The 16,640-nt window shown below is 43.0% G+C and overlaps 1 protein-coding gene across 12 annotated transcripts in view; it reads left to right on the top strand.

Moving 5' to 3' along the window:
• The window catches only part of SF3A2 (splicing factor 3a subunit 2), an 80,785-nt gene that overhangs the window by 40,283 nt on the left and 23,862 nt on the right, over positions 1 to 16,640 (top strand). For 3 of the 12 annotated variants that reach the window (XM_086947193.1, XM_086947187.1, XM_086947189.1), the window contains 2 exons: positions 167 to 3,015; positions 8,715 to 8,881. In XM_086947193.1, the coding sequence (XP_086803319.1) occupies positions 8,756 to 8,881 (126 nt within the window). In that variant the 5' untranslated portion in view covers positions 167 to 3,015; positions 8,715 to 8,755. Of the gene's footprint in view, positions 1 to 165; positions 3,016 to 8,714; positions 8,882 to 16,640 lie in introns of those variants that run through there. The other 9 variants (XM_086947194.1, XM_086947190.1, XM_086947192.1 and 6 more) reach the window with 4 other exon arrangements.

A 16,640-nucleotide genomic window follows, 5' to 3' on the forward strand; every position in this document is an offset into this window, starting at 1 on the left:
CAATAAATATTTTCTTTTCAAGAGTATCTAAACGTTCTTTTCCTCGCCACAGAAAAATAAAAAAATAACAATGTTTTTCAATTTTTAACTGAAATATATAAAGAAAAACAAAAATATAATAAAACAGCAAAAACTTACACTTTTTCTATTTCTCTTTTTTTAACAGAACCAAGACCAATGGCATCAGCTAATCAAGCAAGCTATGTGAAATCCCGGAGAGGCAACAGGCTTTTAAAGTATGCTGGCTACCTTTATTGTAAGGAAAGGATAAATAAGACCAGGTGTCATTGGAGGTGCGTGGAGTACTTTTCATCCTATTGCACAGGCAGAGCTGTTACTCTGGAAGACACCGTAGTTAAAACAGCTGAACATAACCACTCTGCCTCCGCAATGGCGATTGAAGTACGTGAAAACATTCAAAAAATTAAAGAACTTGCCTTCACCACCAATGAGCCCTGTGGCTCAATTTTGAGACGGGTATCTGAAACCATTCCCCCGCATATAGCCAGTGGCATGCCCACAATTCCCAATATTAGAAGAATGGTACAAAGACAAAAACAGGCAAGAAATCCCCAAAGAATAACACCACAGACTTATTCTGACATTAACATTCTCCCTGAATCAACTAACACTTTCTCTGAGGAACCTTTTCTATTGCATGACCAAAAAAAAACCTCAAGAAGGAATACTAAAAAACCCTCAAAAAAGAATACTAAAAAACCCTCAAAAAAGAATACCAAAAAGCCCTCAAAAAAGAATACCAAAAAAAACCAAAAAAATTAATACTAATATTTAGCACAAACGGTAACCTTTTAACACTTTGAAATATTGAAATTTGAATGATGGATTGAACTTTTAAATCAGCACCCAAATCAATTCACTATTTACAGTATTCATGCTAATATAAATAATACAACTGCCCCATTATTGTATAGTTTACTCCCTGGCAAGCAATCCTCAACATACACTGGAATATTTAAACTTGTAAAATCCAAAACAATGAATAAAAGTCCTAGCAAAGTACTAATTGACATTGAATTATCAATGAATAATTCATTTACGAAAAGTTGCCCTACCACCCAAATTCAAGGGTTTTTTTTTTGCTTTTCTCAGGCATGTTTGCGTAAAATCCAAAAATCATCCTTAGTTGAGGATTACTTATCAAACAGTAAACTTCATTTTGAATTTTTTTTAAATGACCTGCCTTATGCTGTGTACCTCCTGACTATAGACGAGTACTACACAACAATTTCTGAAACACAATATTTTACACAAAATGAACAGAAATTGGCACCACTACTAAATTATTTGAAGATGCATGGATTGGTCATCTAAGCAGGTCGGGTCACAGGAGATGGCAATGTTTCCCAGTGAATGGTGGAACTGTTACACGACCTGGTTAGAGGGTAGTGCAAAGATTAACAAAGGCTTTAAGGCAGGGCTCGACAAATCCGCTCGCATTTGTGAGGAAGAATTGACGAGGATGAGCTATTTTTAGGTCCTACTCGCCTTTTCTGGCGAGTAGGAAGACAAAATAACTTTTGTCCTCTGTCTTTGAAAACAGAGCAAAAGTGACAAGATATCAAGATTTAAAGGCACTTTTGTTGCTCACAAAGGGAATGAGCAATAAAGATGCCTTTAAATCTTGTTAACTTGTCACTTTTGCTCCGTTTTCAGAGACGTAGGTCAAGTAAGTTGCAGTTGGGTCGAGGGGATTTTCCATGGTACTAGACCTGCAGGACTAGTACCATTTTTCGGATTTTTCGAACTCTGCTTTAAGGGATGGTACAATTCCTTCAGTAAATCGATTGGCAAACTTCATCCAAACATGTATAATTTTTGAAAATGTTGAATGAACAATGTTTCCCAGAAATGAGACATGTACAACCACTGTTAGGTAGCCTGAACCCACATATATACAAAAAAGTAAATAAATGTCTGAGAGACTATTGGGTCAAATTCAACAGTTTTTGTTGATGGTGGTTTCAGACTACCTGGACAGTATTGCATACATATTACATTACTAATGCTCACAAATGTTTCCCTAAATTTTTTGCCTGTTTTAACAATTGTATACTATTCAACTGAATTTTTCAGTTTTTTTTTTTTTACCAAATAATCATTTTGAGTTAAACCTGTAGTTGTTTTCTTTCTTTAACTCTTGGTGACTTTTTCACAAAACATGTCACCAAGAGTCAACAGAACATCAATAATCCATATATGTACAAATTAACATCCACAGAAAATAAAGTCCAGAAAAGGTTTGGGTTTAAATGTAAAACCATCACCTACAACTCCATTATTACAACTGTATGGATTCTGAGCCCAAAAAACACACTTTCAGAAAGTAAAATTAGTTTGTTACAATAGCCAGAAAAAAAAAATCCTTTCTCCATAAACAAAATTACTTTCCAAGAAAGCCTTTGTAATACACAAATGTGGAAGAAAGCAATTACAAAAAAAACATCAATATCAGAAATTGTTAATAAAAACCTAATCCTAAAAATTGTCTTTGCAAATCGAAACAAAAATAACGCTGTAGTACTGTGTTGAAGACCTCCATCTTTCACCTGGAGCCACGTGATCTTTGTTCCGAGAAGACTCCTAACAGTAAAAAAAAACACATAGCCCAAAAAGTAAAAATGTTGCTTTTATTTGAAATAAGTAAAAAAAAAAAAAGTTTTTAATTGTTATCTTTTAACTTTTATAAACTTGCGTTGGGGGAGAGGGTGGGGGGGGGAAGTGCTGACGTTGGCCCATGAACACAACCTGCATGGGAATGGAAAACTAATAAAAACATATGAAACATACCAGGTATTTCTATCTACCATCTAACTACGTTCCCCCGCACCTTACAATAAGCGTAGCCACCTATATACTTAGTAATGTAAAATAAATTTTTCTTATTTGACCGCAACTCTTCCTTGCTTCCGATCTTGACTTGAGACGCTCCGCCGACTGTAGAAACATACGTATAACCGCGAGTGTCGAGCACAAAAGTAAAAACTGAAAATGGTAAATATTTGCCATCGGACTTTATCGTAAACGATGAAAAAAAGTATAACATGTTAAAAAAAAATGTACATGTTAGAAAAAAGTGTTTTATATTTATGTAAAATGTCATGATTGATTATTTTTTTAAAACCTGTTTTGTATAACTTTATACTGTGTCCAAAAAATATTACACATTTGTATTAATTTTGTATCTTTTCATATGTTAAAATGTAATTTTGATGTATATTTTTTTAATTAATAATATCTTGCTGTTTAATATATATTTGTGTTTAAATAAAAATAATTAATTCACTTCCCCACCTAATACTGCTAAAAACCATAAATACATCTCAATTTTGTTTACATTTAAATAAAAGTATTATAAATTAAAATGTTACATCTTTTTCAAAACTTAAATATTAATACTACAAATATTAATTAATACCTGAATATTAATACAATTCCCCAACCAATACCCCTATATCCTTTACATCCCATCCCTAAATAATAATGGCCTGAAGACTGAAAAGAACAGGCGTTTTGTAAATGTATGGTGGAGATGAGCAAGGCTTCGTACCACTCACGGCCATGCAGGTGAGGTTGACCTTTTGCCACACAAGACTCTGATGCCCGCTTGTGCTCTTCGTAGATTTCCTCTGTATCTGCTTGCTATCCTTCCATTGCCTGTGCCCAGGCCTGCCTCGTCCTCCTTCACTCACTCACTTTTTATCACCTCTTTAACTTTCTGCAGTGCTGCATCCTAACCCTCCTCCAGTCCTCCCCTATTAGTCAATACTTTTTGATATAGTACTTCAAACTACACGTTTGCTGTTTTCATGCACTATAAGTAACAGACTTTACCAATGCTCAGAATTAATCCTAAATATGTTCACAGCCTCAGAAGCAGAGAGGGCAGAGTCTGTCTTGCAGGTATTTTACCTTATGATCACACCAGTTGTCAACACAGTCGTAATGCATTAAGCCATCTTGTCTGTTTTCAGTTTTGCCTCTTCATTTGGTTACTTTGGCTTCATAGGCCAAAAATAATAGCTTTGGAATGTACATTTGTTACCCACGTTCAGCCACAAGCTCTCCCACTGTTCCGAGAGGTATCTGATCTTCCATACCTCTCCCATTTCATGTGCTTGATTATCTGCTTCCCTATGTATCCCTCATGATAGGTTTATTTTTCCTACATCTTCTAGTATTTCTGCCACTCCTGACCCACATACTGATTTTCCCCTTTCACAGAGGTTTCCAATTTGATCTCTACTTTCTGTGCCCCTGCCCTACATCTGAGCTCTACTCTTTGTAGGCATCCATCATTAATAACTTATTTTTTTTATATAGCTTGTCTTTGAAATCAAAGTGTTGTAAAGAACCACTGTTACTGGTGCACAAATTAATGTTGATCCATTTACTGACCTCAGAATGCTAGAAGGCTAGGATTTCAATCGTGCTAGTAGAAGGTATCCGCAGTACACCTCAACTCGGTATGCCATCAAGTCAATTTTGCATCTTCCCTTTCCTACCTTGCCTCGCTGGATCACAGACAAAAGCTCTCATGTTTCACTTTGTCCTCCGGTCCAGTTATCTGCCCTCCCTCTGGCCACAATCCTTTTATTTAGAGCTTGTACATTCCTTTACCACCCATAGTGACTTCTGAGCACTTATCGGACCTGCGCTCACTGGTACTTCTGCCTTTGAACTTGATGCTGCTCTTCCCTTGAACCAGAGTTTCCGATTTATTTTGTACCCCTGTGCCAGGCATCTACATTTGCAGTTTATCCCTCGCTAATAATTTCTTTTCATATATAGCACTTTTAGTATGCACGTCTCCGGAAAAAAATTGAGTAGGGGTCTCTGAGAAAGCATAACTGAACTACTCCGATTTGACATTTAAATAAGTGCCTAACCAATGTTTGCGGCGCTATGTCTATATAGTATAGAACTTCTTTCATTTATAGCTCTACCAGGTCTTACTATTGCTCCAATAATACTTCTCCATTCGCCAACCTTAGAAGGAGGGAAAGCGAAACCTGTGTTGCCAGGATCTGAACTTGTAGTGCAAGTCTTACCCTACTGCTTTCCCTCTGTCCCGACGTGTAGTTCTATTTTTGACACTCTGATTTGGGTGTCCTTCTATTTCTCCAGACTCCTTTTCCTCTTGCTATTTCTGCTGTTAATACTGCTGTTCCACTTTCACCAAAGTTTTTCATTCAATCAGTGTCTGTGTGCCCCCTTTCACAATACTAGGTTCCCGCAACTGGGTCATTCCTTATTTAACTTTTCTGATCTTGCTGCAAGCCTTTCCAGCGGTCTCTATGCCGGTGTCCAGCCAGCCAACTTTCCTGCTGGTCAGTTTGCAAATAGACTTCTTCAGTATCTTTTCTCCCCACCTCTATTTAGCCTGGCCCACTCTGGTACACCTCAGTGTCATCTATGGCTCCCATGACATTGCCTTCAGTGATGCAAGCATTATGCTGTTGCCACTCGCAGACTTGCACTGTCCAATGTTGCTCAGCTTAATCTTTGTCCTCCATGGCCAGCCATTGTACTCCTTTGTGTAAATAGCCAGGTCCCACTTCTGCCTTCCTGCAGTTTATAAACCCCCATCCTGATTGAGTTACGGCTGCCTTCTTTCATCTAGTGTTTTCAGGGAGAATTTTTAAAATTTTGGGGGGCCTGGGCCAGACGTATTTTGGGGGCCCCTGTTCAGAACAGTTTTCAATTTATCATCCAGTTTCAGCTCTTTTATGCCCTCTTTGGCCAGGTCACTGACAGTGCACAGGCACACTGGACCACATTCTAAATGTGTTTACAGCTAATATTTAGGGATAGTGAGGTGTGTTTTCAATATTGTGAAAGTTCACTAATATTACTACAAATCATCCCTGTGACATTTAGGCGAAGTCCTGTTTTGATCTAAAAGAAACTTTTTATATGGATGTTGCATGAAACATAAACGCAACATTTCTCTGAAAAATGTGTGTGATAGACTCTCACATCACCAGCAAAAAAATAAACTTCAGAAAAACAGTATTTGAAGCAATCCGTTTAAGAATTATTCAGTCTTCACGACCAGGCTCTGCAGAACAAAGGTAGCACTATCATGGAGCCCCGCTGAAAGACTGGGGCCCTGGACCAGAGCCCACTTTGCCCATGCCTTAAAACATCTGAGTGTTTTCGGATGCAGAGGTATCCCTCCAGCTTTGATATTGATGCACGCCTACAAAGCCACCAAGGACCAGCACACATGAACCACCGCCTGAACTTCCACCAACTATCCAGAGACCTGCGATCCGTGTCCCTTGCACAGACACCGCACATCTGCCGAAGCCATAGTGGCGGCCGTTCCTTTTCCCACCTCACCGCCAAGTTCTGTAACAGCCTCCACCTCCGAACATCACCCTCGGTGGTGAAGTTCAGGAAGAGACTCGAGGCCTGGCTTTTCGACTGAGCCCAGCAACCTAGCGCCTGTAGACCCTCACTGGTGATAAGCAGCGCTCTACAAATATTGATTGATTGAATGACTGTGATGCTTTTCAAGAAAGAAGTAAAAGCGATCCTCATGGCTAAATGCATTTGAACCACTACTGGGGATCAACTTCAAAGACTCAGTGCTCATCTGTACTACTTGTTCGAACCCTTTGCTTTTTTGTTTGACTTTGAAATTGACTTACTTGATTGTTTATGATATCATTTCACTGTACTTTTAACACTATAGATGTATCTGTGTATATTTGCTCTTCTCCTATGTAAAGCGCTCTGATATCTGCGAAGATCTTGTTCGCGCTATATAAAACTTTCAAAATAAATAAATAAATGCTCTGCCGATTCCTGCTGATCACTAATATTCTGCCCTGGCTCTACTTGCTCAGTTTATAGGGGATTAACGTTCTGGCATCCATAAAATCGTATTTACTTGTGTTTATTCTTTAATGCAAGTATGAAATATATATTTTCTGATCATTCTAAGTTTTTTTATAATTTTGCAATCACTCTCTGGTCACCTAAGCCTTTACATTTTGGAACCATGCTGGTCTTTACAACATGCGACTGGGGTTGTGTGGGCAGGGCTCTTAGATGGCACAAGGCAAAGCGGGCTGGTTAAGGAAATTAGTTTTACAACCCTTGAATGTAAATCACAAAGTGACTAAAGAAGAGTTGGTATTCTGTGATGCAAGAGTGGTGTTCCAAGTGGCAGCAGTTAAGGGAGGGCTTTGGAACCAAAGGGGTGGAGCCTGTGGTGAGAGCAAAGTGGGCATTAAACATCTGTTAAAAGTGGAAGAGAAGAGCACGGCCTCAGTACTATAGTAAAAGAGGGTGAAGGGCACAGAGCTTGTCGTGAAGGAGTGACGTGGGATGTGTAGCGAGGGGGTAGTGTGTGTGTTTATGTATATTTATATTTATTCCAGTTGATTTAGGGTGATCCTAAGTGTGGCAAGGTAGTGTTGTACATGAAGTGTATGATGTCCATATTGTAGGAGAAAAGGGTGATGGATCTAATGAGTGCTCCGTGGTAAGGCCCCGGGGGCAAGTGAGTGGGAAGGCAAATGGTTTATTGCTTCAAGCAATAAAATAGTGTTGAAAGTAATGGGATGATGTCCGAATTTGCGAGGGTGAAGCTGCAGAGGAGGGCAAGGTGATTTTTGGAGGTTGAAGTTGACTTGCCATGCTTTTACGCTGGCCCGTCCAACTGGTTGATGAAGTATGTGGGATAAGTAGATTGGATTTCTTTACAAAGCTACAAGGTTACTGTAGAACTTTGCATTCTTGGACCGATTTTACATTTACAATTGGATGTGTATCCCAGCAAGCAAAATGTTGCAGGGTGAAAAGAAAACAAAACACCACAATTGGCTGACGGGATCACACTTGCCACGATGCGCATGTACTCACCCCGCCCACTGTTGGTCCCCAGTGCGCCACTGATGCGCATCTCCAAGGCCCCCTTCCTTCACTGGATATCACCCACCGTAATGCAAAACCACCTTTTACCATTCTCTCGAAAATCGTCCTGTGCACAATTGTTCCCTGTACCTTTTGCTGTGCTCGGCTCTGCATGGTTGTTGGTGTATGTTTGTTGGTCTGTATGTGAATGGTACCGGGATGTATGTTGGGCATTATGAAAACAGATGTCGCTGCATTTCAATTGTGATCTTTTTTTGTCCTGACTTATAAAGGTGATAAATAGAACTGAAAGTACCAGAGTGCAAATTAAAACCCAAAATGGATAAGCTTCTTACTCGCGTATCTACACCCTTGAGAGTTCCCATGTCTCACAGTTTGTGGATCTGTATTCCAGCATCTTGGGTTCCTCTACATGCATTTGCTAAGCAAAAGCCATCCCTATTGCCTTTTCGTGTGTTTGCAGGAAATATTAATGAAGCATTTCATGGAATTGATTGAATTGGTTTGATTCAAATTAGAGATAAAAACTATGCTTTTCTTATTTCTGGATCCAGCCTTGCTGGAACCTTACACTTGCACCTTGGTGGGAAAAGAGGGAAGTAGTACTTTAATGCAACATATCGTTCAAGATTTCAAATATATACTTCTTTAAAGTTCTTTTTCATTCAAACTGTTAATAAGACCCAGCATTAATGATACAGTATTAATGGACGAACATATGATATGATCAAATTAGTAACATAAGACATTTATGCATTTTCAAATCATAATTTTTGTAACTCTTACCTCATTCTCTGTGTTTTTAGGTTTCCGTTTTTTCCCTGCTGAAGTTTAAGAAAATATAACCATGGACTTCCAGCATCGGCCGGGGGGGAAGACTGGGAGCGGAGGTGTTGCTTCTTCCTCCGAAAGCAACAGGGACCGTCGTGAGAGGCTCCGGCAGCTTGCTTTAGAGACCATCGACATAAACAAGGTGAGTTTAAAATAATCTATTAGTGGCTTCAGATCATCTCTTCTACTCTTCCCCCAGTGACATTTTTATTCTGCAAAAAAAGTTCAGGCAATCAAGTTATTCTGTTAACATCGAGATTCTCTACAACCTGATCAGTCCACGATCATGGTTAACTAATTCTCAACTTTTCAGCTAAATCTCCTTTCTATATTGTATGGCTGCATTGGTTAGTTTTGCAGCGTGAATCTTTCTGGATTCACTATGCTGTGCATTATTCCGCAGTCTAGTGGTTGGGTCCGGAATCGTAGTCTTTTGATTTATTTCTTTTTTTTTTCGTAGCCCAGGTGGGCGTCGACGTCCCACCTTTTGGTGTCCTTCCTGTGACGTCGGCATGCTTCCTCCGGAAGCTCCCACCCTTGGCCGCCATCTTCAGATTCTTTTTTCTGCAGTTGGGTCTGGATCGTTCCCGAGAGGGCTCCAGAGATTAGGAGAGAAGAAGAAGCAAGACTCGAGTTTTTGGAAAGAAAAACATTGGAGAAGACTAAGGAAGACTACACCATCGAAAGGACGATGAGGAAGAAAGAAAAGATTTCAACACAATTCTGGTTGGAGCAGGACCTCTCCTTGAAGACCCAGGCAGTCAAGACCGCGGGGACCTGCTTTGGCCTTCTCCGTTCAATTCGCAAGATCCTCCCCCTCCTGCCCCCCCTGTCCAGGAAACTTCTAGTTCAAGGGCTCATACTAGCACGTCTGGACTACGGCAACGCCGCATACCTCGGCGCTCCTGAAACCACCCTGGCCAAACTCCAGCGTGCACAAAACACCGCGGCGAGACTCATTCTCAACCTTCCTCCCAGAGCCCCGACCACACCGGCCCTTAAATCTCTGCACTGGCTTCCGGTCCGCCAGCGAGTGGAGTTTAAGGCCATGTGCATCACGCACAAACTCATCAATGGGGCTGGACCTGCCGCCCTCAAAGATATGATTACACCTTATAAAGCCCACAGAAACCTTCGCTCGGACAACGAACATCTGGCCACAGTCCCAAGATTCAAGAAGCCGCGTACCGGTGGCCGCCGCTTCTCGGTCAAGGCCGCCTCTAAATGGAACGCTCTTCCTCGCCTGCTGCGCCTGGAACCTAGCCACGCACTTTTCCGCAAAAAACTCAAAACCCTACTCTTCCCCAAATAGTTCCTGGTTTCCCCGTCCTGGATTTCACATTCTTATAGCGCGGGGATGCCCTCGGGTCACCAGGCGCTCTATAAATCTCAAAATAAATAAATAAATAAATAAATTCAACGTCCAGAGGAGAATGCGCAATCAGGGGACACCCTGAACGCAAGATATGGACAACACACCATTCAAATTCTGCCGCAACTGCCATCATAAGTACGCGCAGAAGGACCAACACCCAGTCTGTAACCTCTGCCTGCCGGTCGACCACGTAAGCAAGGACTGCAACGCCTGCTCCGCATTCACGCCGAAGACTCTTCGAGTGAGAGAGAGGCAAAGAATAGCAAACTAAACCATGCAGGGCAAGGGCCAACCACCGTCCCTTCGAGACCTGGGACTCTCGACCGACGAGGAGGATTACGTCGCTGAAGAAGACATCGGCTACACGGTCGCAGAGACCGATAATAATAAGACTACAGAAAAGGTAGGAGACTCTACGCCCCAAAAAGGCCCGAAAGACTCTCGACAGTCTTCCCAAGACTCTCGAAAAAACGAGAGCAAGACCCAGAAAGCGCCAACGCCGAGAACTTCGGCGTCTGCAGCAACATCCAGGCCCAGCGGATCCTCACAGAAGGACTCCCTGGCGCCGAGGGACGGCGACCAACAAAAGTCGTCGTCAAAGCGTCCAAGAAAAGGAGCGCTCGACTCCGAAAACATCTTCGAAGTCGACGACGAAAGACGCAAGACCAGTCTCGACGCCGAAAACAATCTCAACGCCATCTAGCGCACCAAAGAGAGCGGCACAACCACTCGACGCTGACCAGGCGGCCGATTTGGAAAGAAAGAAGAGGAGACTCGAAGCAGAGATGGAGAACATCCTGCAGCGAAAGAAAGATTTCGAAGAAAAAATGAAATCTTACACAATTCCTTCAAGGCCCAAGTCACCGGTAGTACATTTGGTCGAAGAAGAAGAAGAATTCGAGGTAGAACCAGCGTCGGAGAGCTTGGAACACCTGGCATATCAGGAAGATGATACCCCCTATTACAAAGAGGAGGGAGATGACGACCAGAGGGTGTTCCACGAATCGACATACTCTGATACACAGGAGGTAGAGTGGCAGGACATCGAAGCTGAGAGTCCAGAAGAGGGAGTGGACACATATCCAGCGAGGCCCTCGCCGCCGGACGACATTGGACTGTACAATGAATGCATCAAGAACGTAGCAACACCGTTCAGAGTCAAGTTCGAGGAGGAGGTGCCGAAAGGGGATTTCCTAGTAGAAACACTACTCCCAATGCACACTAGGAGCCAGTACCTACCAATGCTTGAAAGCATCAAAGGGCAAGGAAGAGAGGCATTCAAGGAGCCTGCTACTTGTAAACCCGTCACGCCAAGGACTGAGAAAAAATACAAGCACTCCTCAAAGGACCCACCCTACATACAGGGGATGGTCGCTGCTGACTCCATCATCACTGCAACAGCAAGAAGAAGGGCCAATGTGCCAACTACTTCAGGTCCACCCCCTGACAAAGAGAGCAGAAGGATAGACCTAACAGGAAGAAAAATCGAAAGGAATGCCGCTATGCACTGGCGCATGGCTAATTCCAACGCACTGCTCAACAGACACCATTACCAAATCATGGAGAAACTGGGGCAGTTGGTGAAACACCTCCCTCAGGAATACGAACAAAGGGCTTCGCACCTGGTAGAGGAGGGGAAGAACTTGGCAAACTCTTGCCTAAAAACAGCCCTGGACGGGGCAGACACGGCCAGCAGGCTTATGATGCTGGGCATCACAGAAAGAAGACCAGCCTGGCTCAGAATATCAGGCTTTAAACCGGAGGTGCAATACAACATCCTGAAGACTCCGTTCAACGGTGAAACACTGTTCGGAGCACCAGTGGACGACAAGCTCTCACAGCTCAAAAAGGATAATTACACCGCAAGATCCATGGGGGCCTTGCAATTCAGGGGAGCGAATAGAGGGACCCCGTCACGGAGACCACACTGGAGAGGGGGAAACCAACCGGGAACGTTGCATCAGTCCTTCTAACATGCCCATCAAAGCGAGGCCCATAGGCAACAAGGCCAGCAAAAACAGCAGTGGCAATACCAACATAGGGGCCAGTCCTTTTGCGGGAGGGCGAGTGGACCTGGAAACAACAGGAGGGGTGGACAGCAAACCACCTCCAAGTGACTCGGCCACATTGAGAGTGCACACCCTACAAAAAACTCCAAGGGTGGAGCACAAAAACAAAAAACAGGAGTGTCCCGCACCGAAAGACCACAAGCACATAACACCTGTGGGAGGAAGATTAAAACGTTTTCTCCAGGAGTGGAGAAAGATTACAACAGACAAATGGATCATCAACACCATACAGTACGGGTACTGCATAGAGTTAAAAAAGACACCACCAAGCAGAAAAACAAAGAAAAGAGCACTAGCAAAGCAGGAAATAGAGCTTCTTCAGAGGGAGGCAGAGGAGCTCCTACTAAAGGAGGCTATCGAGCCTGTACTTCCCATGGAAAGGAACAAGGGGGTGTACTCTAGTACCCAAGGTAGACGAAACAATGAGACCCATCCTGGACCTAAGGTTCCTCAAAAAATTCATAAAGACACAAAAATTCTAAATGACATCCCTGCAAGAAGTACTTCCACAGATACAAACGGGGGACTTCATGGTCACCATAGACCTAAAAGATGCCTACCTGCACATCCCAATGAACAGACGGCACAAACATCTGCTACGTTTTGCAATCCACTCAGATCACTATCAATTCACAGCATTGGCCTTTGTACTAAAATCAGCACCAAGGGTATTCACAAAGTGTCTGGCAGCAGTAGCAGCGCACTTAAGGATGGAAGGGATACACGTATTCCCTTACCTAGACGACTGGCTAATAAAGGCAAAGTCATACAACACGTGCAAACAGCACGCTCAAATAGTGACAGACACACTGATGGCCCTGGGTTTCTCCATCCACTGGAAGAAATCCTCGATAAACCCAGAACAGGTCAAGATATTTCTGGGGGCAAAAATCAACACTGTGCAGGGGAAGGCGTTCCCCAGCGAGAAGAGAGCGATGGCGCTGTTGAAGGAGGCGCGCCTCTACCAGAAGGGGCAAGCTCTGACAGTGAGGACGGTGAGCAAAATGATGGGCATGATGGCCTCATGCATCCACATAGTACGAAATGTACGACTACACATGAGACCACTCCAGGAGTGGCTGCAGGACCAATGGTCACAAGCTACAGGGTGTTGGGAGGACCTAGTGGTTGTAACGCACGCAGTGCACGAGGAGATATCATGGTGGAACAAAGGAAACATAAAAAAGGGGAAGCTTCTAACACCACCAACACCAACAGTGACCATCACCACAGACGCATCCCAAAAGGGATGGGGAGCACACATGGAAAAACTTCGAGTGAGGGGCCTGTGGACACAAGCGGATGCGGTCAAGCACATCAATTACCTAGAACTAAAGACCGTTCTCCTAGCTATGAAAGCCTTCCAGACGAAGTTGTACAATCAAACAGTGCTGATCCACTACTACTACTACTGTGTGGACATACAAATGAACAAGGAAGCACAAGTGGGACAGAAGGTGCTTCAGCACATATTCAAGAACCCAAGCTCATCTTCCACCCAGCCGCCACAATAACAACAAACCGCTACGAAGTCTATGCACAGCATAGTGAATCCAGAAAGATTCACGCTGCAAAACGAATAGTTTCTTACCTGTCGGTGTAGTTTTGCAGCTTGAAGATCTTTCTGGATTCACTAGCGAACCCACCCACCTCCGCCAGAAAGATGAGGCTGGAGAAAATAGGTGGTAAACAAAAAAACAAAAAAAGGACTTTAAGGGAACTTCAAGGGAAAGAGCGGTAAAAGAAAAAGATATAAACATTGCCATACAATTCGGAAACAGAACACAAACGGGAGAAGAAAAAAGAATCCGAAGATGGCGCCCAAGGGTGTGAGCTTCCGCAGGAAGCATGCCGACGTCACAGGAAGGACACCAAAAGGTGGGACGTCGACGCCCACTTGGGCTACGGAAAAAAAAAAACTGCGATTCTGGACCCCACCACTAGACAGCGGAATAATGCACAGCATAGTGAATCCAGAAAGATCTTCAAGCTGCAAAACTACACCGACAGGTAAAAAACTATTCGTTCCTCATAACCCAGATGAAGCACAAAGTGGTTCCAGTGGTTCGTGATTTGTAGTGCACGGTTGTTGGAGCTTGTGTTTTCAGAGTGCCCAAGCGGAATAGTTTGGGTTCTTGTGCCTTAGGCTGAAAGATGTTGGCCAGTCATGTTGTTGAGCTGAAGCATTGTGTGCAGCATAAGCACAGTAGGGTTTCATATGCTTTCCTATCCAAATAGGTGGTTACTTCATTTATTATGCCAGTTATATTTGTGGTTTATTGAGTGGAGTCTTTGGGAAGTGCTTTCATACATTGCACAACTGCTGGTGCTTTGCTCCAAAAGTAATTTATTTAGAAGGTTTTGGGTAATGGAATGCATGACTCTGAGAGCTGCAGTGGCATTCTGTGGGCTAGTTGAGTTTTTCTGTTGAGGACTTTAACTAAAGCCATCATATAATTGTAACATTTGAATTCCATCTATGAATATTAGGACCATGCAGGTATCAGTTTTACAGGGTAATTAGATAAAATGTGTTTTTCTTTTTAGGGATAGGTAAACACGATTTTCTGATGGGAATTGGAGGGGTGTACTAAAAGACACTGCACAGGCTCATCTCGTCAGCACCTAAAGTCTTTTAAAAAAGATTGTATTGTACTGTATTGCTATTGCATTTGTATAGCTCTTACTATCCCTGATAAGGCGTTCGTGTACGAGATAAGATTATGAGAACTTTTTAGGCCAAAGCCTATGCTGGCTGGTTTGCTAACGACATCTTTAGGACATTCGGAAAGCTTCCCTGGAAATGCGTTCCGCCCATTGCTTACCATTGGCTTTGTGGTTTGTAACTCACATTTGCTTGCTTTCTATTTGCTGGCTCTATTTGTTTTAGGCTGTACAGCTTGAATGTGTCCCTTCCATTGCCCAAACACTCTTTACTGTATTCCACCAGGGCTATATTTCTGTGAACAGGCCTTTAAATCTTGTTCTTACCTTCTCTCGTTTGCTGAGCATTCAGAGACGGATGTCATATGCCAGACTCGATCTTCCAGGGCGTTTGGTATTTACTTTTCTTTCTCCGACTTCAAAGAGGAAGGATTTATGTGACACTCATGCTGGCTACTGGCTGTACAATGTGATTTTCTTTTCAGGCACACAACAACATTTTAATGTCTGTAAATTAACTGCAGATATTTAATAATCTGAATTAAGCACAAATAAAGAAAATGTTTGGGTGATTTTGAAGTGTGGTGGAAACAAATATTTTAATATAATCAAATCAATACAGTAGGTGATGACACTTCCCACCAAATCGTTCATACGCTGTATACTTACTTATATCAGTAAAACTGTATATCTGTGCAAATGTAATGGTCATTTCAATTGAAGATGTGTTGTTTATAGTGGCAGTATGCTACCACACCATGCTTAATTCACTTTACTCCACCCCCACTCCATACCACACCACTGCACCACTCCTTACTATGCCACTCCACAACTCCTTACTATGCCACTCCACACTGCGTCACAGCACTCTACTCTGCACCACTCTACACAAATTCACTCTATGCCTGTCTATGCTATGCCTCTCTACACAACTCTATGCCAATGCACTTTAACTCGCACTCCTCTATTATGCACCCCTGCACTTCCCCTCTGCACTTTACACCACGCCACTCTACTCTGCACACTGCACTCTAGACCAATGCACTCTTCGACACTCTGATCTACTCTACTCTCTATGCCACTCTACTCTGCGCAACTGTATTTCACTGTGCATCACTCCACTCAACTCTGAAACAAACTACTATGCGTCACTGCACTTTAGTCTGTACCAATGCACTCTAGTCTGCGCCACTGCACTCTACACCACGTTGCTCAACACCAATGCATCCTATGACACTGCTTCCTAAGCCAATCTACTCTGCACCACTACACGCCACTGCATTATATGCCACTGTACTCTACGCGACACTCTGTATTACCCTGTGCCACTCTCTACGCCACTCTACATCACTCTACTATACACCACTGCAATCTTGTACGACAGTCTGCTGTAACACTCCACTTTCTGCCACTTAATTCTATGCCACTTTACTCTCTGCCACTGTACTCCATTCTACACTCTGCGCCACTCCACTCTACCCTTCACCATCCCACCCCACTCTGCAACACTGCACTCTGCCACTGAACTATACGCCACTCTTCCCTGCATAACTGCACTCTGCACCAATGTACTCTTCTGCACTCTACAACAATGCACTGTAAGGCGCTACACTCTACCCCACAGTATTTTGCACCACTGCACTCTACATCACTCTATCCCACTCTGTACCGTTCCACTCTATGCCTCTGAAATCTACGTTGCGTCATTCCACGCCACTTTATTCTACGCCCCTGCACTCAACACCAATGCTCTCCGCACCACTTTACTCAAAACCAATACACTCTGTCACTGC

Source organism: Lissotriton vulgaris, chromosome 12 (assembly GCF_964263255.1).
Source record: "Lissotriton vulgaris chromosome 12, aLisVul1.2, whole genome shotgun sequence".
Taxonomy (NCBI): domain Eukaryota; kingdom Metazoa; phylum Chordata; class Amphibia; order Caudata; family Salamandridae; genus Lissotriton; species Lissotriton vulgaris.